The following is a 26,643-nucleotide window of genomic DNA, read 5'->3' as shown; positions in this document are numbered from 1 at the left end:
ATGTGTTGAACCCCACTTAACCCTAAAATGGTAAACAACCGCATGAAGATGGAACCTGTCGCACACAATAGGTCTGGCTGAGGATAGTGAATCAGGTGTGTACACACAGATCAATGATCCTTGTGTGTTCTAGGCTCAGCCTTCCACTCCATTCCTGGGTGTTTTAAGCTAGACCCTCAGATTTCCTTGTAAGGGGTACTTACACCTTACTTACTTCAAAAAATTGATGCAGAGATTCTGTCAGATACATCATGGGTGTAAAGAAAGTGGCTCAGCTGTTAAAGAGTGCATACCACTTTTGCAGTGGACCAATTTGTTTCCCAGCACTGATGTCAGATGGTTCACAACTGCCAGAAACTTGAGTTTTTGGTGTATCTGACACCCTCCTCTTCTGGCCCTGTAAGGTATCCTGTCTCTGTCTCTGTCTCTTTGTGTGTGTGTGTGTGTGTGTGTGTGTGTGTGTGTGTGTGTGTGTGTGTGTTATTTAAATTAAGTGAGTTTTGTGCAGTTATTAAAAAAATCATGTTTCAGGAGACCCCACATTTGTGCACATTGACACAAAAATGAAGCCAGCTTAATGGTAACTGGTTGTCTCGTCTTATGTTAACTCTCCAAGTGTGACACTGTAGCATGTCCTGTAGTCTGTCCTGTCCTTCTGATACTTTGCTTCACACACGTCCCAGTGGTAGAAATTGCAGTCTAGACAATTCCTGGGCAATCTCAATCACAAATTAGCTGAGTTATTAAACGCATGAATCTTTCCTGGTCATAGCTCAGTGAGGGATTTTGTTGTACATCAGAGTTGGTGCTGCGTTCATTTTCTTTTGTTTTGGGGTGGAGGAATTCTCAACTGGAAAGTTGGTTCTGTTAACTTGAAAGTGTGTGTACATCAAAGCTACCATAAGAATAAATTTAAGCCTGATAGTGTACGCAGCTTCAGTACACATTGGCGAAATATCCTGCTGATTGCTGATTACAAACAGTTGTTAATTCTCTACTTCACTAAATTCAGAGTGGAGAAACTTTCCTTAATAAAGAACAGATTGAGGAGATCCAAGACCTCACTGTGTGGGAATTAATGGCAGATGCATACACTGGTAGTTAAAATGTTTCATTAGATGTTAATGTCTTGCTGTGTTTTTAATTGTTCAGGAATTAGCCTCTAGAATATTAAAACCATCTGTTTGTTATCATGATGAAACAGAATGCTTAAATAGTTATTAATTTGTGTTTCTTCTCTCTCTTTTTGAGGAATAATCTGTAAAACTTTGATCCGTTTGGAGTGTTGGGAATTTGGAATGGGGAAGTAAAGAATTTGAAAGCATACCCGTGCTTTGAATAGCTGATCTGTCGATTTTTTTTATATATGTATAAACCCGGTGTGTATATTTTATATCCTCTCTTAGTCCCCTCTTTTCTTCCCCCCTCTACACTTTTCTCCCTCTACTCTCGGTAGAGAGTCTAAGACTTGGAAGCCAAGTTAACTCTTCTTCCCATGATGCAGTGAGAAAGACCACAGTGCTGGTTACTTGGTTTTATCTTCAGCACTGTATAAACTTTAAATACTGCATCACCTGCTTGAAATCCTAGCACTGGGAAGGTAGAGACAGGTGGATCTCAAGGTCAATGCCAGTGTAGCCCACATGGGACCATAATCTCATGAAGATTTGTTCTCATTTTATGTATTTGGTGTTGTGTTCATATGGATGCAGAGCCTACAGAAGTCAGAAGAGGGCAGCAGATTCCCTGGATCTGGTTGTGAGCCACCGTATGGGTGCTGGGAATTAAACCTGGGTCTGCTGGACTACCTTTCCAGCCTAGAGGTTAGACATACAGAGTCTCCAAGGAAAGAAAGCAAGATTTTTTAAGTCTAAAGGTATGCATTGTTTCCTACTGTCCTCTGTGTCTTCTCTGAGAAGCTGAAGATGGTGGCTGGTGAGGGTTTCAGCTCACATTCTGCAGTTTTCTTGACATAGACTCATCTTTGTGTGTCTAGGTTCCTCAACCTGCTAATTCAGAGGTGTTCCTTAATGTGTACAGGTTGTAGTGCACAGAAATAATGCACAACAGTCTCATATTTGTCTTATTTGATAGACATATTTCTTCCCAGTTAGACTGTATGAAACCTGTGTGGTATTTTGGATAACACTGAGAAAATCTGTGTTATCTGCATTGCTTCAAGAGCAGGGAACAGGCTCTTCAGATGCCAGCCTTGTCCCATGTTGAGAGCCAAACATCATTCCATGGGATTGCCTAGATTACACTTTACCTGTGGGCATGTGACTTGATGTAGGTGGACCCAGCCCACTGTGGGCGGTGCCACCCCTGGGTAGGTCACCCTACACTATAGAAGAAAGCAAGCCAATCACAGGCCTGTTAGCTTAGCAAACTGAATTTCCCCAGGGTTTCTGCTTTCAAGTTCCTTTTTTAGTTCCTGCCCTGACATCCCTCAATGATGAACTGTGACCTGTAAGATGAAATAAACCCTTCCTCCCAAGTTTTTTTTTTTAGGTCAGAGTGTTTTTAACAAAGCAACAGGAAAGAAAGTAATTCAAGTGCTCTTGCCCTCAAAGTGAAAGGCTCAACTAATGTCAACATGACTATAGCAAATTGACACATAAGTGTGTCTATAGTGGGAAGATATGTCTCCCTCTACATGGGATCCAAATTACTGTTTCCAAGGTCGCTAGTGTTAATATTTGTCATTTTTTTTCCCTCTTGGTTAGGAACAGTAACAAGTTTCTTATGAATTCATGCAGATCTGTTAAAACTTTAACAAGTGTTGGAAATTTTACTTGAGTCTTTTTCCATCCCATTGAAATGTTATATGTGGGGTTGGGGATTTAGCTCAGTGGTAGAGCACTTGCCTAGCAAGCGCAAGGCCCCGAGTTCGGTCCTCAGCTCTGAAAAAAAAAAAAAAGAAAGAAAGAAAAGAAAAGAAATACTAGATGTATTGGCCAAGAATTAGTGATGGCTGGGAAATGTATAGTTCTCCATGTGTGATCTTTCATGTTAATTGTTAACTTAAAAGGATCTCGAATCTCCTGGGAGATGGGCCCCTGCTACCTGCCTAAAGGGGATTATCTTCATTATTTCAGTTGGTCTCTGAACCATCCTTAATTGTGGGCAGTACCATTTCTTGATTGGGGGTTTGGGACTATATAAAACGAAGAGAACAAGGTGAGTATTAGCATGATCTGTTTCCTGATTGTGCATGCCCTGTGATCAGTTCTTTCAAGCTCTTCCTATCTTGATTTCCTATCATCATGGATTATACTCTTTAACTGTGAGTCACAATAAAACTTTACCCCTCTTGAGTTGCTATTGTCAAAGTATTTCATCATAGCAATGGGGAAAAAGGAAAACTAAAATACTATATACACTTCCTTTATCTCCCTTGCCTCTAAGTTAAAATTGTAATATCATCATCTCGGCATTATTCTACCTAGGTTAAAACTGGGATGTACTTTTTAACTTTGCATCTTCTAAAACACAGAGACATCATTGCTGCATGGCAGTGAACTTGATCAGACCCTGAGCCTCTGGTGATGGTCTCCTTAGATGCCAAGGCTTGTAAGATAGATAGTGATAGAAGCCAGTAGGATTTAAGAACCATCCTGGCTTACTGTTGAAAAGACCCCTTGTAACTGCCATCCAGTTAGTATTCTCGTTCCTGTGAGCACATCCAAGCCCCCAGGAATGTGTGTACCAGAAGTTCTGTGAACTTCTCTGCAGTGTGACAAGAAAAATCTTCCACTATCTCCTTACAACATTTCTTAAGGCTTTAGTTTTTCTTCAGGAGACCACATTTTACTTATATAACCAGTTGAGTTACTTTTGTAAATGTTGCTATTAATATTGAGCAATTATTATTTGATAGTACATTTTTACTTTTGGGGAGACAGGTCTAACATAGTTTAGGCTGGCCTTAAACTTGCTATGTAGACAAGATGGTCTGCAACTTCTGAACTTTCTGCCTTCACTTAGCAAATGCTGCGATTAAAGGAATATGCTGCCATGACTAGTTTGATATGTGTTGTCCTGAGGTTGGAAAACGGGGCTTCCTGCATGCTAAGCAAGATTCTAACCACCAAGATACACCCCGGCCCCGTAAACAAATTTTTTTTGTTCTTTTTCATGATGCAGAGGATTGATTCCAGATCTCACACATTCTAAGCAAGAGCTCATTGAGCTGCATGTCCACCTTGTAGTACATGTTTTCCGAGGTTTCTACTATTGTAAGATATATTTGAAGAAAAATTACAGCTGGATTGGGTTATAACAAAACAAGAAATTTTTTCTTTTAAAAGAAACTCTTACTAAGATAAATAGGAATCTTAAATGCTTCACATCATCTAAATTATTAGAGTGGCAATCTTGTCAGTAAGCATATGTAATACTTACAGAACCATTAACTTCTTTTTAGTGGTTTTTGACCTTTTGCAGAACAAGTACTTTTAAAAATCTCAAATGCCAGCATGATGATTTCTTAACCTAACAGTAATTATATGCTACTTTTCCATTTATTTTTTACTATACCTGACTCCTTGAAATAACTTAAATTACACATGATCGCTGTTTCCAGAACAGAATCCATCATTGTTCATTCTGAAAGATGATGAGTCCGTGGACTGAGTTAACTAGTGCCGATCACTCTTCACTTTACCTGCCAGTCAACTTTCTGGAATGTCTCAGAAAAAAATAGCCTTTTGTGACCCTAGAATCTCCAGCCCAGATATTATCAACTAGGCATCAGTGCCAGATCTGCAGGCCCATCTCTGCAAGACCAGAGTGCATAGAACAAGGTAGGCATATGCCTGAAGCCAAATAAGAAAATTGGGTAATATGGAATGACCTGAAAGTCATGCTGTCCCATGAAGCTTCCTTAGCTATGGGACAGAACTGCAGAATGGGAAGGTTACCAGGCAATGGTTAGCTCTTTGGCATTGATACGTTCTTCAAGGACAGGGATGGGATGCAGTACAATTGGTGAGTGAAGCCCAGAGTTTCATCCACAGCACCTCTTAATCCAGGTATGGTGGTATATGCCTAGAAATTCAGCACTCACAAGATAAAGGCAGTAGGATGAGAAGTTCTAGGTTAAACTTGGCTACCTATCAAGTTGACTCCAACATGGTCTATATGAGACAAAAACAACAAACAAGGAACATAGAACTGTAAACTGAAACCTGGTGGTTAGTGTCTTTAGGAATATCCACTTAAGTAAGCACAGTAGGAGGAGAGAACAGGTTTTATTTAGCATTAAATTGGCTTGATGTTACTTTTAGCAGATTAGACAGTATTAGAGCCCCTTGTCCTGAGCTCTCACAAATGCTTTTGGCATACTATTGAAGAACTTGACAGAAGCAACCTTAAGACAGTGCAGGGACAGAAGCCTCATTGGTGTGGGTCAAAGGGAGAGAATCAGTGACACATTACAACCTCGCGTGTTAAAAAAATGAAATGAAAGGGTTTGCTAGGCTTCTTTGTTTCATTCTCCTTTCTTGTCCTCTGTGATGGTAAGAATGTCGCCCAGGCTGTTTGTATCCTTAAGAGAAGGATTCCATTCTTTTGATAGGGTCACTCTAACAAATAGTACAGTCTGTGTCTTCGAAGGATTTTATATTTTCATGCTCTGGAGGCTAGCAGTCCAAGTTTGAAGCTGAATATAAATCGAAGCGGTAAACAGTTTGCTTAGCCTGCTCAAGAGCCTAAGTATACTCTGTTTGGTATAGAAAAAAGGAAAATGCTAGGCTTTGTTGTTGTTGTTGTTGTTTGCCATTTGGCTGTCTGGTGGGCCTATATGCTTGTCTTGTAGGTGGCTGCCTTCTTGCCTTCTTGCCGGGTCCTCACATGGCCCTTCTTCGGTGTGTGGGGATCCTGGCAGCTCTCTCAATGTTTCCTTAATTTCGTCTTATTGGAGCACTGGTCAAAATCGATTATTAGGTGCCTGTCTTAGTTCAGTTCTTTTCTTTGTAAGAGAATTCATAGACTGGAGGAATGATCAGCGATGGGTGTTTATTGTGTTCATGGTTCTGCAAGGTGTGACATGTCAGGGTTATGTCATAACATGTGGAGTTTGATTGATTTTAAACCGGGTAGAGAAGAGAGGGTTAGATGGGTGGACCTTGCTGCCTACCCACTCCAGCAATAACTGCATCAATCGGGATATGGGTGAAGTTACTCAATTCCTGAAGAGCCCTGGTTACCTCATCACCTGTGTTAGTTACTTTCCCATTGCCATGGTCAAATACCGAGACCAAAAAGGTTGATAAAGGAGAAAACTGGCCATTGTGGATTATAGTTCCAGGGGAAGATAGAGTCCACACTGATGTAGAAGATGAGGCTGTGGGAGAATGAAGCAGAGAGTTCTCATTTCACCTTCATCCAAGAAGCAGGAAAAGAGAGTAAGAAGTGAAGGGATGCTGTGAACCCTCCAAGCCAGACCTCAGTGATATGCTTCCTCTCTCATGGGTCTATGTCCTAATGGTTCCATGATCTCCTCAAACAGTGCAGCCGACTGGTAACCAAGTGTTCAAACGTGAGAGATTATGGGTGCCATTTGTCATCCAAGCCATAACATCGCCTTTCAAAAATATTGAAGTGATGATTAAATTCCTGAAAATTGATGTTGGAGCATACACTGATACTCTGTTGGCCCACTTCAGTAGCCTTCTTTGAGCTCAAGTACTCCAGTGAGTACAGTCCCTCTCTGAAGTTCGAGGGTTGGGTCTTTAATTCCTATATTTTCGGGAGCTACAAGTCTGAAACAAAGGATCCAAAATATTCTAGGACCTATATTTTCACCCCCACCTACTAAAATATCTTCAATATCTAAAAAATAATTGACCACAGAACTTGCATAATTGTGCTCAGTCTCCACAGAGGCGATATAGCTCTCCATTAAAGAGTCCTTCAGTTATGATGAGTTGAATACACTGTAACTTACAAAGATGGCCGTGGACAGAGGAGCAACCCTCACTGTAATGAGATTTTTTTATTTTTTTGATCTGATTTGAAATGAACTCAGTCCAAAATTATGGCAAGTTGGAAGAAAAACTTTGTGTCAGCATTCATATCATAAAATTCTTGATAGCTGTCAACTCAAGTATTTTATATCATAACAATTTCTATACATTCTTTATTTTTCAATTAAAAGTGATGTGGGGCTGGAGCGATGCCTCGGGAGGTAGTAACACTTGCTACTCTTCCTGAGGACTGAATTTCAGTGCCCCACATTTGTATTAGTTGGTTCACAACTGCTTGTAGCTCCAGCTCTGGAGGGTCTGATGCCCTCTCTGGCCTCTGCAGGTACCCACCTGCCCATGTACAGACATACGGGTAGACATACACACATACACATAATAGTAAAATAAATCTTTAAAACAGGGATAGAAAGATAGTTAATGTGTTCTATATACTTGATGATTATCCTAGATTTTAAAAGCATATCATAATATTCCAGACATTTTGGTATACGTCTTTAATCCTAGGCCTCGTAATGTATAGGCTGGAGGATCAGGAATTCAGGATCATTTTTGGTTCCATAGAGAGTTTGAGACCCTGTTTCAGAACACACACACACACACACACACACACACACACACACACACACAAGCTCAGTACTGAAGTAGAAATGATAGTGAAACCTCATGGTACAACCTCAACAGTTGCGTCCTAGATACTCTGGTTTCATCTGTCCATCTGTCTGTCCTCCATCCAGAGATCCTGCTCTTCTTACCTCCCGATGTTTTTGAGAAGTGCCTCTCAGACATCCAAGGAATCCATCCACAATTGTTGGAAATGTGCCTTTTCACGGGACACCGAAATGTAAACACCAATTCCTCAATATCAGAACTTAGCCAGTCCTAGTTATGTCTAGGTTTAGCAGTATTTCCTTTTTTTGCTCAGCTCAAGTGCAGAATAAGCTGGTCCCATGGCAGCTGGCTGTGTCTTTCCTGTCTTTTTAGCTCAGTTCCTTCCTCCTTCATTTATCTTGAATTCACTTGTGTGAAGGAAGGTGCCTGAGAGAGCCGCATCTTCCACTGAATCTTTTGCCACCGTCTTACTGATGATAGAGATAGAGCTTCAGTGATGTGGAGAGGTTGCAATGTCGAAAGTCCAGATCCAAATCACCTCGGGCTGCCTTTAGCCTCCTTAATAGCCCTTTGCTGTTCTCCTCTGCATCTGTGTCATCTCTGACATCTGTGAACATTAGGTAAATCCTTTGGAATGTACAAACACACCTAGTTTCTGTCAGTCAAGACTAAGAACCCATCCAGATAGCATCTTAGGCCTGTAGTAGAGATTGCTTTCCTCTAACCCATCTATGTGACATTTCTACTAATGAATTTGAAACGTGCTTCGATGTATGACCACCTTTGTTTTGTTACCATAAAGTCTTGGTCAAACTGTTAGCATGTTGGAACATGGAATTCGGGGTAACCTGAATCTGTGTTCATAGACTTTGTTCACTTATGTTTGGCTCTAGAATGAGCTGTCTCATCCCTTTTGAGGTAAGAGCTGTGTTTCTGCATCATACTTGTTAAGGGAGTTGGGTAGTTTCTGTACTGTGCTTCTGTGACCCCTGATGTGTGATGGAACTTCTGCCCTACCTGCTGGGAGGATGTCAGAGTGAGTCAACTAGCTCTGATGGCTGGCTGCTTATGTTCACAATTGTACAGTGAAATTGGTTCTTGGCTTATTTTCCTCTCCTGATTTTATTAACCTGCTATCTTTCCAATACTCTGAAATCCATTGAACTGCTTTCAATGTTGAACCATGTAGTTTTCAGTTTCTGAGAGACGGCAGTGTTCAAGTCACATGTGTAGACACATCACCAAAATAGTGTCCAGAGTTTTCCTCTTTCCTCTCCTCCCCTTCTCCTTTTCTCAGTGAACCCAGAACCTGCTGATTTGGCAAGACTGGTTAGCCATTAAACCCTGGTGATCCTCCTGTCTCTGTGCCCCAGCACTGGAACCAGAAGGGCATGTCCCCACGCCTGCCTTTCTGCTTAGGTCTTCATGCCTGCAGGGCAAGTACTTCACCAGCTCAGCCATCACACCAGCCTCCTCAAGTTCTCATTTTTATTCATTCTGTGACTTGTGTTGCCTATATTCACGCTTAGGGCTTCCTACCCCAATTAACCCAGTCTAGAAACTTGCTTAGAGACATGCTCAGAAGTTTGTCTCCTAGGCAGTTCTAAATCCCATCAAGTTGACAATCAAGATTAACCATTCAGCCACTAATAACAGTTGACACTCTCCCAAGATCACAGTTCCAGAATACAGAGAACATATTTTCCACAATGAAATCGAATGAAAAGAAAACTTGGCGTCCTGTGTTCTATAAAGATAATTCCGTTGACGGAATTACCACCACCCATGCCCGATACTCACTCCCTCATTTTGTTTAGTTTGCTCTAATTCAGTTGCCTCCTGTGAAATTAGAGACGGGGCTGTAGAAATTTTCATGTAAACACAATCATAAGAATGTGAAGCTTGCTCGTCAGATTTCTCACTGCCTGTGTTGCAGCAAAGGCTTTCTAACGCTGGCCACCGTGGATGCTGGGACAAATCAATGCAACCGGATTGATTTTTCTCAGGTCTTTAAATGTTTAAGCTCGCACCTGGCCTTTGTGTTGTCTCCTGCTTGTAGGTAATAGCTGGAAATTCCAGGTGAAGGAATAGCTACTCATGCTACCCACAAATGATCCCGTTGGTTGTGGCTGAAAATACCAGTTTGAAAATATATTCGTGGGATTAGGAATGAGCACGTCTTCCCTGAAATCTTGTGGTTTAGCGTTAGTGCTTAGGGTAGTCAGTCAGTGCCTTTGAAATATTGAGCTGGCTGACAGCTTAAAATCCTAAGTTTCCTTTAAACTTGAGCTGGGCTTTGGAGGAAAAAGGGGTAGCACGGGGCGGGGGGATTTTATGTACGGCTCTCCAACAGAATTCACTTAAGTGTGTTTGCCGTCGGGGCCTTGGGAATGCAAGCAAGCTGATTCCTTTCCTTCCTCCTTGGGTTCTGCCCTGAGCCCAGATCAACATTTAGTCAGATAATTGACATCGGAGCCTCTGAAGTCTGTTGTGGGCCATGGTATGAAATCATTTCCCTTTCATGAAGAAGTGTGGAAGAGAGACTGGGTGCAATGTCCCGGTTTCATTAAGCTAGTTGTGTGTAAGGAATATTCCTTGATTATAAATTAATATTATTTGTGAGCAGGCGCGTGTGTTCATGGTGGTCAGAGGACAACTTGTAGGAATAGGTTCTCTCCTTACCATGTGGATTCTGTGAATTGAATATTCATAAGGTCATCCACCACCCCAGACATACTAAAAAGTACAGAGGGAATAGTAATACACTGCAGAATTGGGACCATGGGTTCTGTGTGAGCCTCTAAACTGAGCATTAAACCAGGCAGCACACAACACTAGAATCATGAGTTGGCGTCCTAGCTAATGGCCTAACTTTGAAGTCATCATCTGCCGTGTCTTCATCCATGATTGAAAATGGTTCTGCCTTACCATTGTGAGAGAAGCCGTTAAATAAAACATCTTGTCTCGTCTTGTTTTTGAGACAGGGCCTCATGTATGCCAGGCTGACCTTGAACTCACTGTGTAGCAAGGATGACCTTAAACTACTGGTATCCCTGCCTCCACTTCCCCAGCACTGGGATTACAGGTATGTGTGTTGCCATTCAGGGTTTCTACAGGGCAGTAGATCAAACCCAGGGGTTTGTGCATTTAATTCTACGGGTGAGCTATATAGCCAGTCAAGAAAGAGAGTTTCGAAGCTGCTTATGGGTCAGAGCATATGTTCCACATGTGGGTTTGACTGTCAGTATGGCTGTTGCAACAATACTGATTTCTTGGACTTGAAAATTAAAGTGGATGAGAGACCTGAGCTGGTAAAGGCTGTTTCCACCAAGCCTGATGACCTGTCTTTCATTCCTGGGACCCATATGGTTGATGGAGAGAGTTGGCTCCCACAAGTTATCCTCTGGCCTCTATAAATACATTTTGGCATGTGTACCACCTCCCTCGTGTACATATATACAAATAAGTAAATAAATGTAATAAAGTCTTTTAAGTGTATCATAATTAACAGCCCAGCCCCCAAATCCTTGCTTTATAAAGAGTGAAAAGGTGAACATTTGTAAAGACTTTATTGTGACTTGTAACGCACCAATTGGAAAAGGCTCATACACCTTGCGTCTGGATTAGGTTAGACTTAGTAAATTTCACATTAGTGTAGGAGAAAACACAGTCCTTAAAGGGCTAAGAGAATAGAGAAAGTAAAATTAGCCCTACTTTTTGAGCTTTATTAGAGAATGCTTTCTGGAAAAGGGGGGGAGGGGTTTAGAAAGAGTAATATACATAGCATTGTTGAGGAGTTACACGTAAGAATGCTCCATTGAAGAATTAGGGGGATGTTTCCTCTTGGATGAACCCAAGTGAGGTCTGGATGATGGTCAGTCTATCACGCCAGAAGATTAGGAATATGTCTTAGTCGGTGGAATGCTTGCCCGGTTGGCACAAGACCCCTGTGTTCAGTTCCCAGTACTGTGCCACCTGGGTGTGATCACGCTTGATGCCTGGAACCCGGGTGATCAGAAGAGGGATGCAAGAAGAGCAGAAGCTGGCAGTCACCCTTAGATACCATAACAAGTTCCAGGTCATTCAGTCACATGATACCCTGTCTCAAAGACAGACACACACACACACACACACACACACACACACACACACACACACAGTTACAGAAGGGGGAGCAGAGATGGAACAATCAGGAGTTAAAATCACCATCAGTTACAAAGTGAATTTCGAGTCTTCTGGGCTACATGATATCCTGTGTAAAAAACCAAACAGAAAAACTAAATATATGGAGCTGGAGAAGTGAAGAACACTCAGTGCTCTAGGAGTGGATCTGAGTTTGGTTCTTAACACTCGGGTTAAACAGCGTACAACCACCTGTATCTCCAGCTGCCGAGGGATCCAGTGCCCTCTTCTGGCCTCCATATACCTGCAGTCTTGTGAGTGAACACACACACACACACACACACACACACACACACACACAAAGAAAAAAATAAAATAAAAACAAAACCAAAATGTTGTATACGTTTAAACAGAATGTTGAGGTTCCGAACTTTTCAATGTGCAAAGCTCACAGCTCCAAGCTCTCAAGCCTGGAAGTGTGTGTGTGGGGATACCTCTGACTTCCTCCTGTTTTCCTTTCTCTCTGTCACCTTCAGCTCAAGCCAGGACAGAACAGCTGCAGGGACAGTGACGGCAGCGGAAGCACCAGCGGAGAATCCAAGGGTTTCCACCGGAGCAGCTCTCGGGAGAGGCTCAGCGATGTAAGTTTCACAGGCGTCCGACAGCTCCTGGACCACCATACACCCTGGGTGCACGGCCCACGCCCTCCCTTCGGATGGCTCATGTGTGGGCGCGTTGTGAGCTGTGCCGTCTTGGTCTATGTGTTTGTGTCTCACGGGTATCTTGTCATTCCAAAATGGAGGTGGACCTAAAATGTATTTTAACAAGTGATGGTGTTTCAGAGCTGGCAAATAAAAGTGCTTGCTGGAGAAGCCTGAAATCAAAGTTGAGATTCTCAGAACCCAAGTAAATGTCAAGCGGGCATAGGATCGTATCTGTAAGCTCAGAGCTTCAGAGGTAGAGACAGTCAAGCCCTGTAACAAGCCTCAACAGCCAGCCCAGGATTCAGTGAGAAATTTTGCCTTGGCAGACAGAGGTCAGGGGCTGGAGAGATGACTCAGTGGCTAAGAGCAGGGACTGCTTTTCCAGAGGACCTGGGTTTGACTCCCAGCACCCACATGGCCACTCACAGTCATCTGAAACTACAATCCCAGCAGATTCTGGCTTCCATGGGCTATCTATGCAGGTGAAACACCCATACACATAAAATAAAAATAAATACATGAGTGACTGAGGAAGAAACCCAACATCAGAGTCAGCCTCCATGACCACAGGCACATATGCTCCCACAACTGAGAACACACATAGACACATGTACCCATGAAGAACATACAACATAAACATAGAAAATAATATAATGAAGGTGGGGATGTTTCTTCCCTAGGAAATGAGATGTCCCAGTGAAATGGCTCAGTAGTAAGGGTACTTGCTAGCAAGGCTGAGGAAATGAGTTTGATTCCCAGAACTGACAAGGTAGAAGAAGAAATTCCTGAAATTTGTTTTCTGACCTCTACCTGCACATACTGTGTATCTTAGTTAAGGTTTCTATTGCTGTGAAGAGACACCATGACCACACCAACTCTTATAAAGGAAAACATTTAATTGTGGTGGCTGCTTACAGTGCAGAGGTTCAGTCCATTATCATCACAGTGGGGCATGGGGATATGCTGGCAGACATGGTGCTGGAGGGGTAGCTGAGAGTTCTACGTCTTGGCTTGCAGGCAGCAGGAAGTGGTCTGAGACACTGGGTGGTATCTTGAACACATATGAGACTTCAAAGCCCACCTCCACAGTGACACACTTTCCCCAACAAGGCCACACTCACTCGAACAAAGTCACTCCTCCTAATAGTGCCACTCCCTTTGGGGGCCATTTTTTTTCATATGACCACACTGTGTCAAGCTCATTCTCCCAAACTAAATAAATTCACTAAATAAATAAAACCAAGAGAACTGGTAATATTTTTATCAGAACAGCAGTCAGACAGTACCATACCTGCAAGATGACACTGTGTTGCTGTGCAATGGGTGACCCTTAGTAATTTACACCTTGGAATCCGGTAACAATCTGTCTCTGTTTGCTTTCTTCTATTAGGATGGGATGTCTATCCAGTCAGGCTAAATGCCTCTCTTGACAAGAGAGGGTATTTGTAACAAATTTCCTAACATTTCGAATTGGAAACCCTTATAAAAAATGACTGAGACCCTCAGTGTGCCTGTTCTCCTCCAGTCCTGGTCCCTGTGCACCTGCAGGCCAGATCCCTTCCACCCCACAGTGTTACCAAGGAAACCGGGGTGTGTTTTTTTGGGTCCACAGTCACCTTAATAAAAGAAGTTAGACAGGGAAATCAAAAGACATCTGAAGGACTATTTTATTAGACTTTAAGTGGAAAACAATATAGCAGACAAAATGTAAATCTCTGCAGCTGCTATAACCACACTTAGGGGTCAAGGTCTGTGCTCTAACAAACCAGGTTCAGTCACTTATCCTTAGTTAAGTCAATTAAAAGAGCCAAATTAATAAGAAAATCAGAATAAGGAGATTTATTCCATGTGGTTTCATAGGGACAGAGATCCAGCAATTCCTCAAAATCCTGGAAGGTACGTTTTAGATAGAAGGGAAGAAATATGCATAACCCAGCAGTCTAGCAGGTGTAGTCTCCCATATGCCGTTGACCTTGCTCCAGGTCTCTCCTGCAAGGTCACCTGTCAGTCTCTCTTCAGGCTGGCAAGTTCCTCCTCTAGCTACCCTGAGGGCTTTATAGGCTTTGCTAATCCCAGAAGGGGATTCCTGGGGAAATTCTAATCTCTTGGGAGCCATTCTTTCCATAGTTTGATGGCCTTAGGGACGAGCACAAGTGTCTTGTTAGGACCCATCGGTTTCTTCCAGACGGGCCCTTACGCTGCCTGCAGAGGAAAAGGGAGAAGAAGACAGAAAGGCATGCAGTTTGCAAACAGCCGCATGGATAAAGGAGAGAGAGGCTTCAGAGAAACTGTGAAAAGTCCAGGGTGTCTGCGAAAGTGCTTAGCCTTTGGCCAGTACCCAAAAAAAGGGATAAGGAGAGTAAAACAAAAACTCATGCTTCTTGAGTCCTAACTCAGAAAAATGGGCAGGCAGAGTCTCCACCAAGAGGAAGTCTGGGAAAGGAAAGGAGGCTTTCTCATTAGTAGGATAGCAACCCCTTCCATCTCCTTCTGGGTAGCTGTGCTACCCAGGCCTAGAGCTGGAATTTAGAACAAAGCCCAGGTACCTTCGCCTTTCTATGAGGTAATTTAAAATCTTAAGAATGTCAAAGCTGATGTTTATGTTTCAAAAGAAAGGAGATGTTGGGTCCAAAGCTACTGTAGCCTGAGGCTACTGTAGCAATAGCCCTGCTTCTGCTGAAATCCATGTACCCTGCGTTGGCCTCTCCTGCTCCTCCTGGATCTATCTGTTTTATTGTCTGCACCAGCACAGGCTGCTGGAGACTGTTTCACCTCCTTTCCTCACTTGTCATGTTAGCACCGTTCATGTCCCCACTTTGCCCCTGTGAGCAACTCTTGGAAGCTGTCTTAAAACATAGGCTCCGTGGAAAGAAATTAATGATGTCAAGAAGCAACATTAGTAGAGTTAAGCGAAAGATGTGTGTGTGCGGGGTGGGGGGGTGGGGGGGTGCAAAGGTGCAAAGGTGCAAAGGTGCAAAGGAGAGAAGTTTTGAGTCTCAAACATCCCAAAACAGTAGAGCCATCATGGATAGGATATGTGTAAACAGTCCTTTACCAAGTCGAGTTCTTCTGTTTTCATTCCCTCTACAGCAACAGTCATTATTGTGAACGAGGTGGTGTGTTGCAAAGAAAATACTACAGATTACTCCTCAAGGAAAAAGAGCCATGATACTTTTGGCATTAAATGTTATAAGAAATATAACATTGTGTGTGTCAAAGTACCCGTGTGTATGGGTTCCACATGACATGGCTCATGTGTGGAGGTCAAGGGACAGCTTGAGAGAGTTTTACCATATGAGTGCCAGGAATAGTACTCAGATTATCAGGTGTGGCAACAAGCACCTTTATCTCCTGAGCCATCCACCAGCCCATAATGTATGTATATGTATGATTTTTAAGTACATATATATTACGGTTCTGTACTTCTGTTTTTACTAAGAAATGTAAAACAACAGACTACAGATAATTGCACCATCCCAAGTGACAATTCTTCATTTCTCAGAGCATTCCATAGTACAATACTGTATTATTCTGACCCATTCCATATGTTTGTTCTATATTACCTCCTACCATTCCATCTGCTGACACTATGTTACCTGACTCGTTTCATTGGTTGATACCTCGTTATCCTGTCTTTGCCATTGTGCTCTTGCTGTGAAAAGACACCATGACTAATGCAACTCGTGTAAAAGAAATTATTGAATTAGGGATTGCTTGCTTACCGTTTTTTGAGACTTAGTCTGTTATCATGGTGGCAGGCAGGCATGGTGCTGGAGAAGTAGCTGAGAGCTACATCCTGATCCACAAGCAGAGAGACAGAGAAAGAGACAAAGTGACAGAAAGACACCGGGCCTCCCATGAGCTCTTAAAACCTTAAATCCCACTCCCAGTGACATACTTCTACAATAAGACCACTCCTCCTAATGCTTCTAATCCTTTTGAAGAATACCACTCCCTGGTGACTAAGCATTCCCATATATGATCCTGGGGGGGGGGGCATTGTTATTCAAACCACCAAACTTACCCATTCCATCTGATAATAACATTACCTATTTTATATGGCCATATTGTATTACTCTGACCCGTTTTGTATGATAATATTTCACTTCACCCCATTCCATATGATCAAATATATCACCCTGACAATTTCCGTGTGATGATACAGCTTTCCCCTGACATTTGATATGACTATATAATAATGTTACATTTCCCTGTATCATGTCAACCAAAGTAGACAACACCAAGATGCAACTTTATTTTTCCCTACACTTCCAGGGAAAATTTGTTGTTTGGTGTGTGGAACTTTGAGTTTTTAGAAGAATTAAGGGGATTAAGCAAAGCTATTTTTTCTTACAGTATTCCTTAATTAAATAAAGAGTACTGTCTTTGCATGGGAGTATAATTCTGCACGTAAGAATGCAAGTTTTTTGATGAGTATCATTAGTTTTGTGAAAGAATTATATAATCATAACATGGTAAGTACAGTGCTGACCTAAATTCCAAATGCTTAATACTTATTTAGCTCTTTTGAGATTTTGTTATATGGTTTGTTTGTTTTTGTTTTTGTGACTTGTAATCCAGGTTAGCATAAAATTTGCTATTAGCCAAGAATGACCTTGAGCCACTGATCCTCCTGTCTCAGCCCTCCAAGTTCTGGGATAGACAGGCATTTCTTCCCATATCCTCCTTGTTGCACATTTAGTGTGAGGTCTTACTGACTCTCTAGCATTCCAGGGTTACCTAGTCAGACTTCAGTTATGACTTAGAGCAGTGGTTCTCAACCTTCCTAATGCTGTGACCCTTTATTATAGTTACTCAAGTTGTGGTGACCCCCAACCATAAAATTATTTTTGTTACTATTTCATAACTGTTACTTTGCTACTGTTATGAATCATAATGTAAATATCTGATATGCAGGATACCTGTGACTCCTGTTCTTTGCCCACTGCCCAAAGGGGTCGTGACCCACAGGTTGAGAATAGATGGCTTAGAGGATGGAAGCCTGTTTAGTTTAGGGTAGTCACTGATTTCAATGGTGATTAGGTGCCTTTGCCTTTTTAATTGCTGTGGCTTTCATACAAACAAATTCCAGCCTCTTCACAAAATGACCGAAAGTGAACTTAAATTGAATCCGTTAACACAAGTCTAAAATCATGGAATGCATAGAAGGAAATAGATAAATAAATCTTCATGTGCTGTGGTTCTCCCTTAACTTGTTAAAGTTGTCAGAACAAAGTTGTGAACAGCAAGAGACCAATAGACCATTGGACTTTTGTACCTCACAGGGTGGCGTGATCATGAAATGGAAAAGACCATATGCAGAACGGGAAAACAACCTGAAAAATCACATAACTGATAAGTGTTTGTTATCCAGAGTACGCCAAATATTCCTGTATTTCAACACTAGAAGGACAGCCTGATTTAAAATGATGCTGGGAACTTGAACAGCTGTGTGTGCAAAGGAGAATTCCGAGGAGCTGCTCAATGTGTGAGAAGATTCTCAAAGTCCTTAGCCATTCGAGATGCATTTCAAAACCAAAGTCAGGGGCCTGGAGACGGCTTAGTGGTTCTGACCTGCAGCATTTGTGTTGTATATTTACAACCACCTTTACGTCAGCTCCAGGAGGTATGAGTGCCCTCGTTGGACTCTGAGGATACCTGTACTCACCTACACATAACCTCCTCTTAACATATAATTAAAATTAAATATAAAAACTTTTGAAAAACTGAAATGACAATCGATTTACTTCTACTAGGATTGTTATAATAAAAGCAAAGTACATGTTCATTGCATGGTGGAGTTGAAACACTCATATGTTTCTGACAAGAGTATCAAATGGCCGGGCGGTGGTGGCGCACGCCTTTAATCCCAGCACTCGGGAGGCAGAGCCAGGCGGATCTCTGTGAGTTCGAGGCCAGCCTGGGCTACCAAGTGAGTTCCAGGAAAGGCGCAAAGCTACACAGAGAAACCCTGTCTTGAAAAACCAAAAAAAAAAAAAAAAAAAAAAGAGTATCAAATGATATGGCCACTGAAGAAAACAGTTTGGTAGTTACTCCGAAGGTTAAAATACAACATTTTCCTATGACCCATTAGGTCCACTTTTCAACATATTCCTAAGAATATGAAAAATAAGAGTTTGGATTGAGTTCTGAGACTCTGTACAACAGCCCAAGAGTAAAAGAACCTTTTTGTCCATCAGTCGAAGAATAAACAGAGGAAATACGTGGTATACATACGTAGGAATATACACAGCTACAGTAAACACTGGCATTGTAAAATTTTCTCAGTTTCCTGTGATAAATTACTATGACCATAAGCAACTTGGGGAGGCTAGGGTTCATTTTATGGTTATAGGCCATCATGAGGGGAACCCAAGGCTTGAACTTGTAGGCAGGAACTGAAGCAGAGGCCACGGAGCACTGCTGCTTATTGGCTTTTGCTCACCATGGCTTGCCCAGCCTACTTTCTTATTTAACCAGGGACCCACCTGTCTAGGAGTGGCCATGCCCACAGTGGACTGCGCCCTTCTGCATAAATAAAATCATTTATGACAAAAATGCCCCCACAGACTTGACTATGGACCAGTCTAAGAGAGTCATTTTCTCAATTGAAGATCCTTCTTCCCAGATGATTCTGGCATGTGCCAAGTAGAGGGGGAGAAAAATCTAACCAGGGCAAATGGATATTCTGTAAAAACAGCCTGGAAGAGGTGACATATTCCAGGATGTGGGATTTTCGGGTAGGAGGATCATCAGTTCAAGGCCAGCCTGAGCTATATAGACTTTTTCTCATAACAACAATCTCATTTATAAGCCAACCTAACCACATGATTCCTCTTGGTAATGTGTCAGCCCTAGGAGAATAAGATGCCACCATTTTTATGTGGTAATTAGTAAATGGCAGTAGAGAATGGAAAGCGAAAGACAGCTACTGGCCTGGTATAGTCATGTACGTCTACAATCCCAGCTACTCCAGAAGCTGAGGCAGAAGGATTACAAGTGAAAGGCCACCCGAGGCAATTAGAGAGACGCCTGTAATCCCAGCTGGTCTAGAGGCCCAGAAAGGGAGAACTCAGATTCTCAAGTAGCCTAGGGAATTTAGCAAGACCTTGTCTCAAAATAAAATTTGTAGAAGCTTGGGATGTAGTTTTGTGGTAGAGAGCTTTTTTGGCTCACGGTTTCATCATTTTTTGGATCAGGGTTTCATCATTGAAGAAAAAAGTTACTACTGCTTTTGACTTTCGATTTTCAAAATATCCTGAATTTCGCTTATTCTGTGTTTTTTTTTAATGAATAGGAAATATGACTTCTAATATTCTGTCTGCTAATTTATGTCTGTCATGGTTAATTTTTTTCTTCTTGTGTGGTCATGCTTCTGTACTCCCTTGCATACCAGTTTTTAAGAAGTGTGTGTGTGTGTGTGTGTGTGTGTGTGTGTGTTTATATAGGCAAAACATGTGAGTACAGGTACTGGAGGGGTCCAGAAGAGGGCACCTGGAGCTGGAATTAAAAGCAATAATGAGCCACCCAGAGTGGGTGCTCGAAACTGAACTTGGGTCATCTGTGAGTCTAGTAATCATTCCTCCTCACTGAGCCATAACTCCGGTCCTGACCGTTTTTTAATTGGTGGTGAAGCAGCATCAGTTATTTCTTGCATATTGTTTTGTTTCTGTAGGTATTGTTTATCCTTACTGGTGTAGTCACTTGGAAATTGTTTCATCTTTTTGAGATTCCCTCCCATGCTTTTCATTCTGTGGAGTGAATAGGCCATTCTTCTGTGGAGTGAGTGTGCTGCCTATTTTCTGATACATTGAAAGGATTTTTTCCCTGGGTTTGATGGGAAAGCAAAGGATTTCCTATCTGGGTGTTCTGGGAAACCATTTTTGCTCCTTCTTGGTGGCTGTTTAGCTACCGTAGAGTATTTTTCCACACATGTTCTGAGGTGAAGATCATAGGGAACCTTCCACGTTGGTGTATCCAGCCTGTGGCCTGTAGGCAACTTGTCAAAGGGGATAACTATGAAAATAGCTCAACACAAAATCTGTTTTAAAAAGATATTTTTTGAAAGTGTATTCTTTATTCCTTCAAAAACAAACCAACAAAAACAACCTTAATGGTTCTTGATTGTAAACTTGGAGTGTAATGTCAAAAGGTTGGCCACACCTGGCCACTTCCTGTCTGTGTGAACCTTGCTCTTCTATTTTCAGTTTATGAACCCCAGCCATCTTGTTTTCTCAGATTCATAACTCTGATCTTCTCAGTTCTGTTACCCTCATGGGCTCTACCTGTGTCATCCACAACTGCACACACATTGTGACACAGAAAAAATTCTCTGGCAGTAATCTGGGAGGATTGTTCTTTGTAGCCCAGGCTAGCCTGGAACTTACTATTGCAGCCAAGGATGATCTTGAACTCTTGATCCTCCTGCCTTCAGTTCCCCAGTGCTGTGATACCAGGTGTGTGTCTTCATGCCTGTTTTATACTGTGCTGGAATGGAACTCAGAACTTAGTTCATGATAGGCAAGCACTCTACCTCCTGAGCCACACTTCTAGACCTCAAGGTAACTTTACTTTTCTTTCAGATAATGTTAGTCTACACCATCTATTGTCTGATATCCAAAAAGCACTTTTTGTGTTTTTTTTTCTTTTTAGTAGCATTAATTTGGGTAGTATATTTGATCCCTGTTAGTCAGCTATACTCATTACAAAGCTTTCACTTAAGATAAAAATTCCCTTCCTTCATTCACTCTCCTTGGTGGTATTTGTAGATACTTAGACAATGGGGGTTTACTCTCAAGTGAGGCTAATCAAGATGTCCTATTGTTCTAGCTTTGCCTTTTTTAATTCAGCAGGCAGAGAACAATAAGCCGGGGGCGGGGGGACCCAAAACTTGTAGTTGGAAGATTTGACTCAAGGGCAAAGCCTGAGTAACCCAGTGGACTTGAGTTTTCTATATTAAGTATTCCCAAATCATGTCGTCAAGGAGGGTATAATTGGCCACGGGACTTTCAGATTGTCTTCATCAAGGAGACATCATAACTCGTTTAGATTAGTCACAAAGGAAAAAGTTAAGGGACATAATTGAACATATAAATATTCATGAGGAGTTATTCAAGGGGGGAAGTATTGCTTCTGATTTATACCAAATTTTATAATTGAGGAAGTTGTCAAAACTTGGGGATTTAATTTGAAAATTCAAATAAATGGAACCAGGTCTCGAATAACAGATCATGAGCATCTGCTACAAGTAGAACAGAGATCCTATACTCAGATAGGATCGTTGTATTAATGCATATTCCCCAGAGACACAGATACCAACAAGAACAGAGCCAGCAAGCATGTTTCTCATACAGAATGGATTTATTTGCAAGACAGAGGTTGAGAAGCCCCAAGATCTACAGCCAGTGGTGACCTAGTGAACTAGAGATGAGAATCTCCTTGGGAGGTTGGCCTGCGTGAAACTCAGTGAGTTCCCTTGCTTCCGAAATCACATGAAAATGATACCCTGGCCAGAAGGCATTCAGGAGGAATCTCCTCATATCTAAGGGAGGATCAGGCCTTCATTTTTCTTAAGCCTGAGACTGAATATAGTCCATCCATATTAGGACAGGCTGTCTGCTTTCCTGAATGTTCTACAAGTTTAAACCTGAAACTCCTCTAAGGCACAGGTTAATAATATTTGATCAAATGTCTGGGCACCCCAGAAAGTTAACCATCTCGAGTCCCATTGTGAAGTTTGGGGATGGACATGCAGGGTTGGGTAGACACTTTTCAACTCACGATAGCTTGTTATTTAAAGACTCGTGTTAAGATGTTAAAATAATTGGTGAAAGCTCTTGGGTTTTAGTTCTGAGGCAAATTGTTCTTTTGGGGTAAGAGATTGGTTTATTAATTCATAGACAAGCAGACCATGACAGGGGTCTCTAATAGTTTAGGCCCACATGGCACAATGGGAGTCTATTCTAACAGCCTTCAGAAGGTGTGCCATGGGGGCTGGAGAGATGGCTCAGAGGTTAACAGCACTGGCTGCTCTTCCAGAGGTCCTGAGTTCAATTCCTAGCAACCACATGGTGGCTCACAACCCTCTATAACGAGATCTGGTGCCCTCTTCTGGTGCGCAGGCACGCATGCAGGCAGAACACTGTATACATAAATAAATAAATAAAACCTTTAACAACAGCAGTAAAAGTGTGCCATGTGTGTGTTGAGTAGTCCGCAGTGGGTGTCACTGTCTGGACTAGCTGTGAGGTAGGGAGGCAAGAGTGTAGAGACCCGTTGTTACTTTAGTTCTAGCAACCCATGTTCAAAGAATAATCAGGGTTCAGTCAAAATGGAGGAATGTAATTTACAAAACAAAATCTCCTGGCTCCGTATAACAAGGGTTAAAATCTGGGCCTTGAAATACTTTGCTTTCTGTAGGAAGGTAGGAGTGAGAGGTTTTTCAGGAAAAGCCAGAAGGCCTCTGAGAATAAGGGCCTTTGGCGAGTATGTAAAGACGGGCGTATACAGGAGGGCTGCAGATATGACGTTAGAAGTCGTGTGGTGCTTTTTTCAAGTTGTTTCTCTGTTTTCATTTTTTGAGACAGTACTGCAACCTGGTCCCGAACTTGTTATGTAGTGAAGGTTGACCTTGAACTTCTGGCTGTCCTGCCTCCGCTTCCTGAGGGCTAGGCGTGCACCACCATGCTTCCTTTATGCAGTGCTTAATATGGAACCTTAAGCTTCATGTATGCTTAGCCAAGAACTCTGCCAACTATGCCACATGCCCAGCTCCAGCTGCTCCATTTTTAGTTGACTTTGCCTGATAAAAGTATTGTCTATGTCTTGGTCATTTTACATAATCTTACCTCCAAAGCATGCATTCCTGTGGAAGTGAAGACTTTTTGTTGTTTTCATTGTCCTACCAAACCAAAACCAAAACAAACAAAAAACCAGGGCCTGAAGAAATTGCTCAGCCGTTAACATCCCTTTATAGTCTTCCAGAGGACCTGAGTTCAGGTCCCAGTACTGATGTCTGGTGGCTCAGAGTGACCTGAATTGTCAACTCTGCAGGTGCCTGTACTCATGTATTACATATACCCACATACTCCTATAATTAAAAATAATGATAACAAATTTAAAAAAAAAAGCACTACAGAAAAATCTGGGAATGAATATTCTATGTGTCTGTGTCCTGGCTATGGCCATTCTTTACTCTCAATATAGAACAGCATGGCATTAAGGTTGGAAGGCAGGATGTCATATATTTCTGGTGATTTGCAAAGATGCAAAATCCATACTCATTTCAAAGGAGCCCAAGGTCAGAATGCACTTGCTTACCTGGGGGTGACGTCTACACATCCATCCTGTATCTGGAAAACTTTAATAGTAGTGTTATCCTCTGTGTGGGTCTGTAATAGATGGAGCAAATCTATTTTAGATGGTGCATTAGTTACTTTTCAGTCATTATGATAAAACACCATGACCAAGGCTGTTTATAGAGGGAAGGGCTTATGTGGACTTATAGTTCCACAGGGATAGACGTCCATCATGCCAGGGAAGCACGGTGGTAGTGGGGCTGAGAGCTCACTAATGGGAAGTAGGGCATGGCTTTAAGCTCTTGAGGCTCACCACCAGTGACATACTTCCTTAACAAGGCCATACCTCCTAAACCTCCCCAAACAGCACCACACCTGGGGGCCGAGTGTTCAAATACTGGAGCCTATGGGGGATAGTTCTCATTTAAACCACCACAGATGGGTAATCAATTTTGTTGCATTGTCAACGTAGCTGCTGAGCGACAGCCAGTCTGGATAATCAATTTTGAAATCCCCTGTTGTCAGTAAGCTGTTAAGACAGAAATGTTAACTTCATGAGTTGAATGAGCAGCTTTGAAGACCGCTTAGTGACAGAGATGTAGGAAAAGGCAGGTTGGAAGCAGAGAGGAGACGAGGCTAAGTCTTTAATGAATAGCTGCGTTTAAGGGCAGCTTCCTCCCTCCTGGAATCTGTTCTTGAGCTCTGTATCCCATTAGTGTCTCATGGCCTGGGGTGGCTGGAGACCGAGGCAGAGAGTGTTCCTAAGGATGCCTACGGAGGTTGTCCTTTTCAGAGTCACAAGATCATTTGCTGACATAGCTGGGGCAGTAGTCTAATGACAAACAGACAAACACACCCACCCTCCTCCCCCCAGCAGGATGACAAGACCAGGCTAAACAAGCGTCATCCTAAGCAGCCCAGAAATGGTCTTCCACATATCCCTGTGGTCCTGCCCTGCCCTTCCTCCTCTGCTCTTCTGCTGACCTGCTTCCTCCTCTGCCTTCCCAACTTCCTCCAAATCTCCTTTCCTACCTACTTCATTGGAAATGTGAATGGATTCCCGAATTTCTGAGGAAAAACAACGAAGCCCTTTTCATTTAGTGAATGGAAAATTTTTGCCTAAATGTCGGCATGTTAGGTAATATTGGAAATATTGTTTTGCTTTTGACATGGTCTTATGTAGCCCAGGTTAGACTCCTGGATGGAATCCAGAGCTTTATGAATGCTTGACTAGCACTCTATCAATGTAGCCGCATGCTTATGAAATGAAGGAAACTTACAACTTCTCTAAAGGAAAAGCAAATTTAAATCTGCCCTTTGATCTACAGACAGAGATACACAGCTGACTTTTAATAATGGAGTGGCTGTCGTTTCTTTTTTTCTCCTTCCGTTTTCCTGTTCTATTTTGAGACAACACCTTTCTTTGTATACCTGGTTGTCCTAGAATTCAGTATGTAGACCAGGCTGGCCTTAAACCGTTCCTCTGTCTACCTGTGCCTCCCGAGTGCTGGTTTTACAGGCATGTGCCACTACCTCTGTTGTTAAAGTTTCTTCTGCAGGGGAGACCAAGAAAAAAAAATCTATCCCTCTCCAAAGGTCCCACCTTCAGATGAAAGCATGATTCCATCCAAGGTCACTCCGTGGGCAGTGAGTTGATTAGGTTTGCTTACAGCGCAGTGAGTGAGAGGTGATGGGGAAGAGCACGGATGGCCATCAAGTGGACACAGGAGAAGTCCACACCCAGCGTGGGTGGTGATTACTTCAAGACTGTGTAGCTGGAGCCCCCCTCCCTAGTGTTTCTCAGCTGATAGACTCTTAGGGCAGCTTTGCTTACAACTGGTGGAGAAGGGCTCCTGGTGAGGTTCCCATGACTCTCCTTAATCATCCTTCTATGGAAGACCATCAGCAAACCGGCTATGGGAATATTTGCACTTGAAATAATGCTGAATTCCTGAAGTAGTGACAACTTTTCTTGGTGGATAGCCTTGTATAATGATCCTAACAACATAGCCCAGGCTTGCTTGGAATATTTGATCTTCCTTTGTTGTCTTTAGTCACCATGGCTCATGTAGCTTTTCAGATATGAGTTGGAATTAGCTTTTTTGTTGTTGTTGTTGTTGTTAAGTTTGGGACACTTTTGCTATCTAATTCCAACAAGAGTATGTCTTGTTTCTCCTGACCCAAATGATGGTGGCCACCTTCCTATTAGAAATTACCTGGGGGAAGGCCACAGAGATGACTCACTTAAAGATGCTTGCTGCTAAGCCTAGGAACCTGAGTTCAATTCCCATGACCCACATGGTAGGAGGGAGAAATCAGCTCCTGAAAGCTGTACTGTGTCCTCCACATGAAAACCCTGGCACACTCATGACCCCCCCCCAACACACACACACACAAATAGACACACGTTCGTAAATTAATAAATGTGGAAAAAATTAATTGCCTGGAGGCATATAGAAAGTTAAATTTAACATCATTGAGTGTTCCCTTGAGATGGTTGGATATGGCATTGCCTCATGTGTCCTCGCCTGAACTTTGGAGTCTTTCTGATCTCTTACAACATGATAAGGCGGTGTCTTCTGTCAGTGAACAACTCCAGACACATTTCAAGCTATGGAACCACCGTTTCCTAACATTATTTTGTAGCACAATTGTTGTCTGTGGTTTGGAGGTTTGAGAGGCACTTATGTAATTTCTGACTTGGAAAATCATTCAGGTTTTCAAATAATTTCAGCTGAGATTTAGGTTGGAACTCAGGATGAACATAGAAAGCCAAGATATTTTTCTGGGCCTTTGGGATGGCAAGGAGTCAGAGCTGCATGGAATTGATAGTGTTGATGGAGAAAGAGAAAGGTCTTACCTCAAAGGGATTGGGAAATAGTTTATTCTGGAGTCAAACATGAGTGACCATGTCCCAGGAAA

At 42.3% G+C, this 26,643-nt stretch overlaps 1 protein-coding gene across 1 annotated transcript in view; it reads left to right on the top strand.

Moving 5' to 3' along the window:
- The window catches only part of Auts2 (activator of transcription and developmental regulator AUTS2), a 1,127,676-nt gene that overhangs the window by 476,246 nt on the left and 624,787 nt on the right, over positions 1-26,643 (top strand). Inside the window, exon 3 of the mRNA XM_059248932.1 lies at positions 12,257-12,361. Coding sequence (XP_059104915.1) covers positions 12,257-12,361 — 105 coding nt within the window. The remainder of the gene's footprint in view (positions 1-12,256; positions 12,362-26,643) is intronic.

This window comes from Peromyscus eremicus, chromosome 23, assembly GCF_949786415.1.
Source record: "Peromyscus eremicus chromosome 23, PerEre_H2_v1, whole genome shotgun sequence".
Classification (NCBI taxonomy): Eukaryota; Metazoa; Chordata; class Mammalia; order Rodentia; family Cricetidae; genus Peromyscus; species Peromyscus eremicus.
The sequence above is the reverse complement of the archived record's forward strand: the minus strand, read 5'-3'. Positions and strand labels throughout refer to the sequence as shown.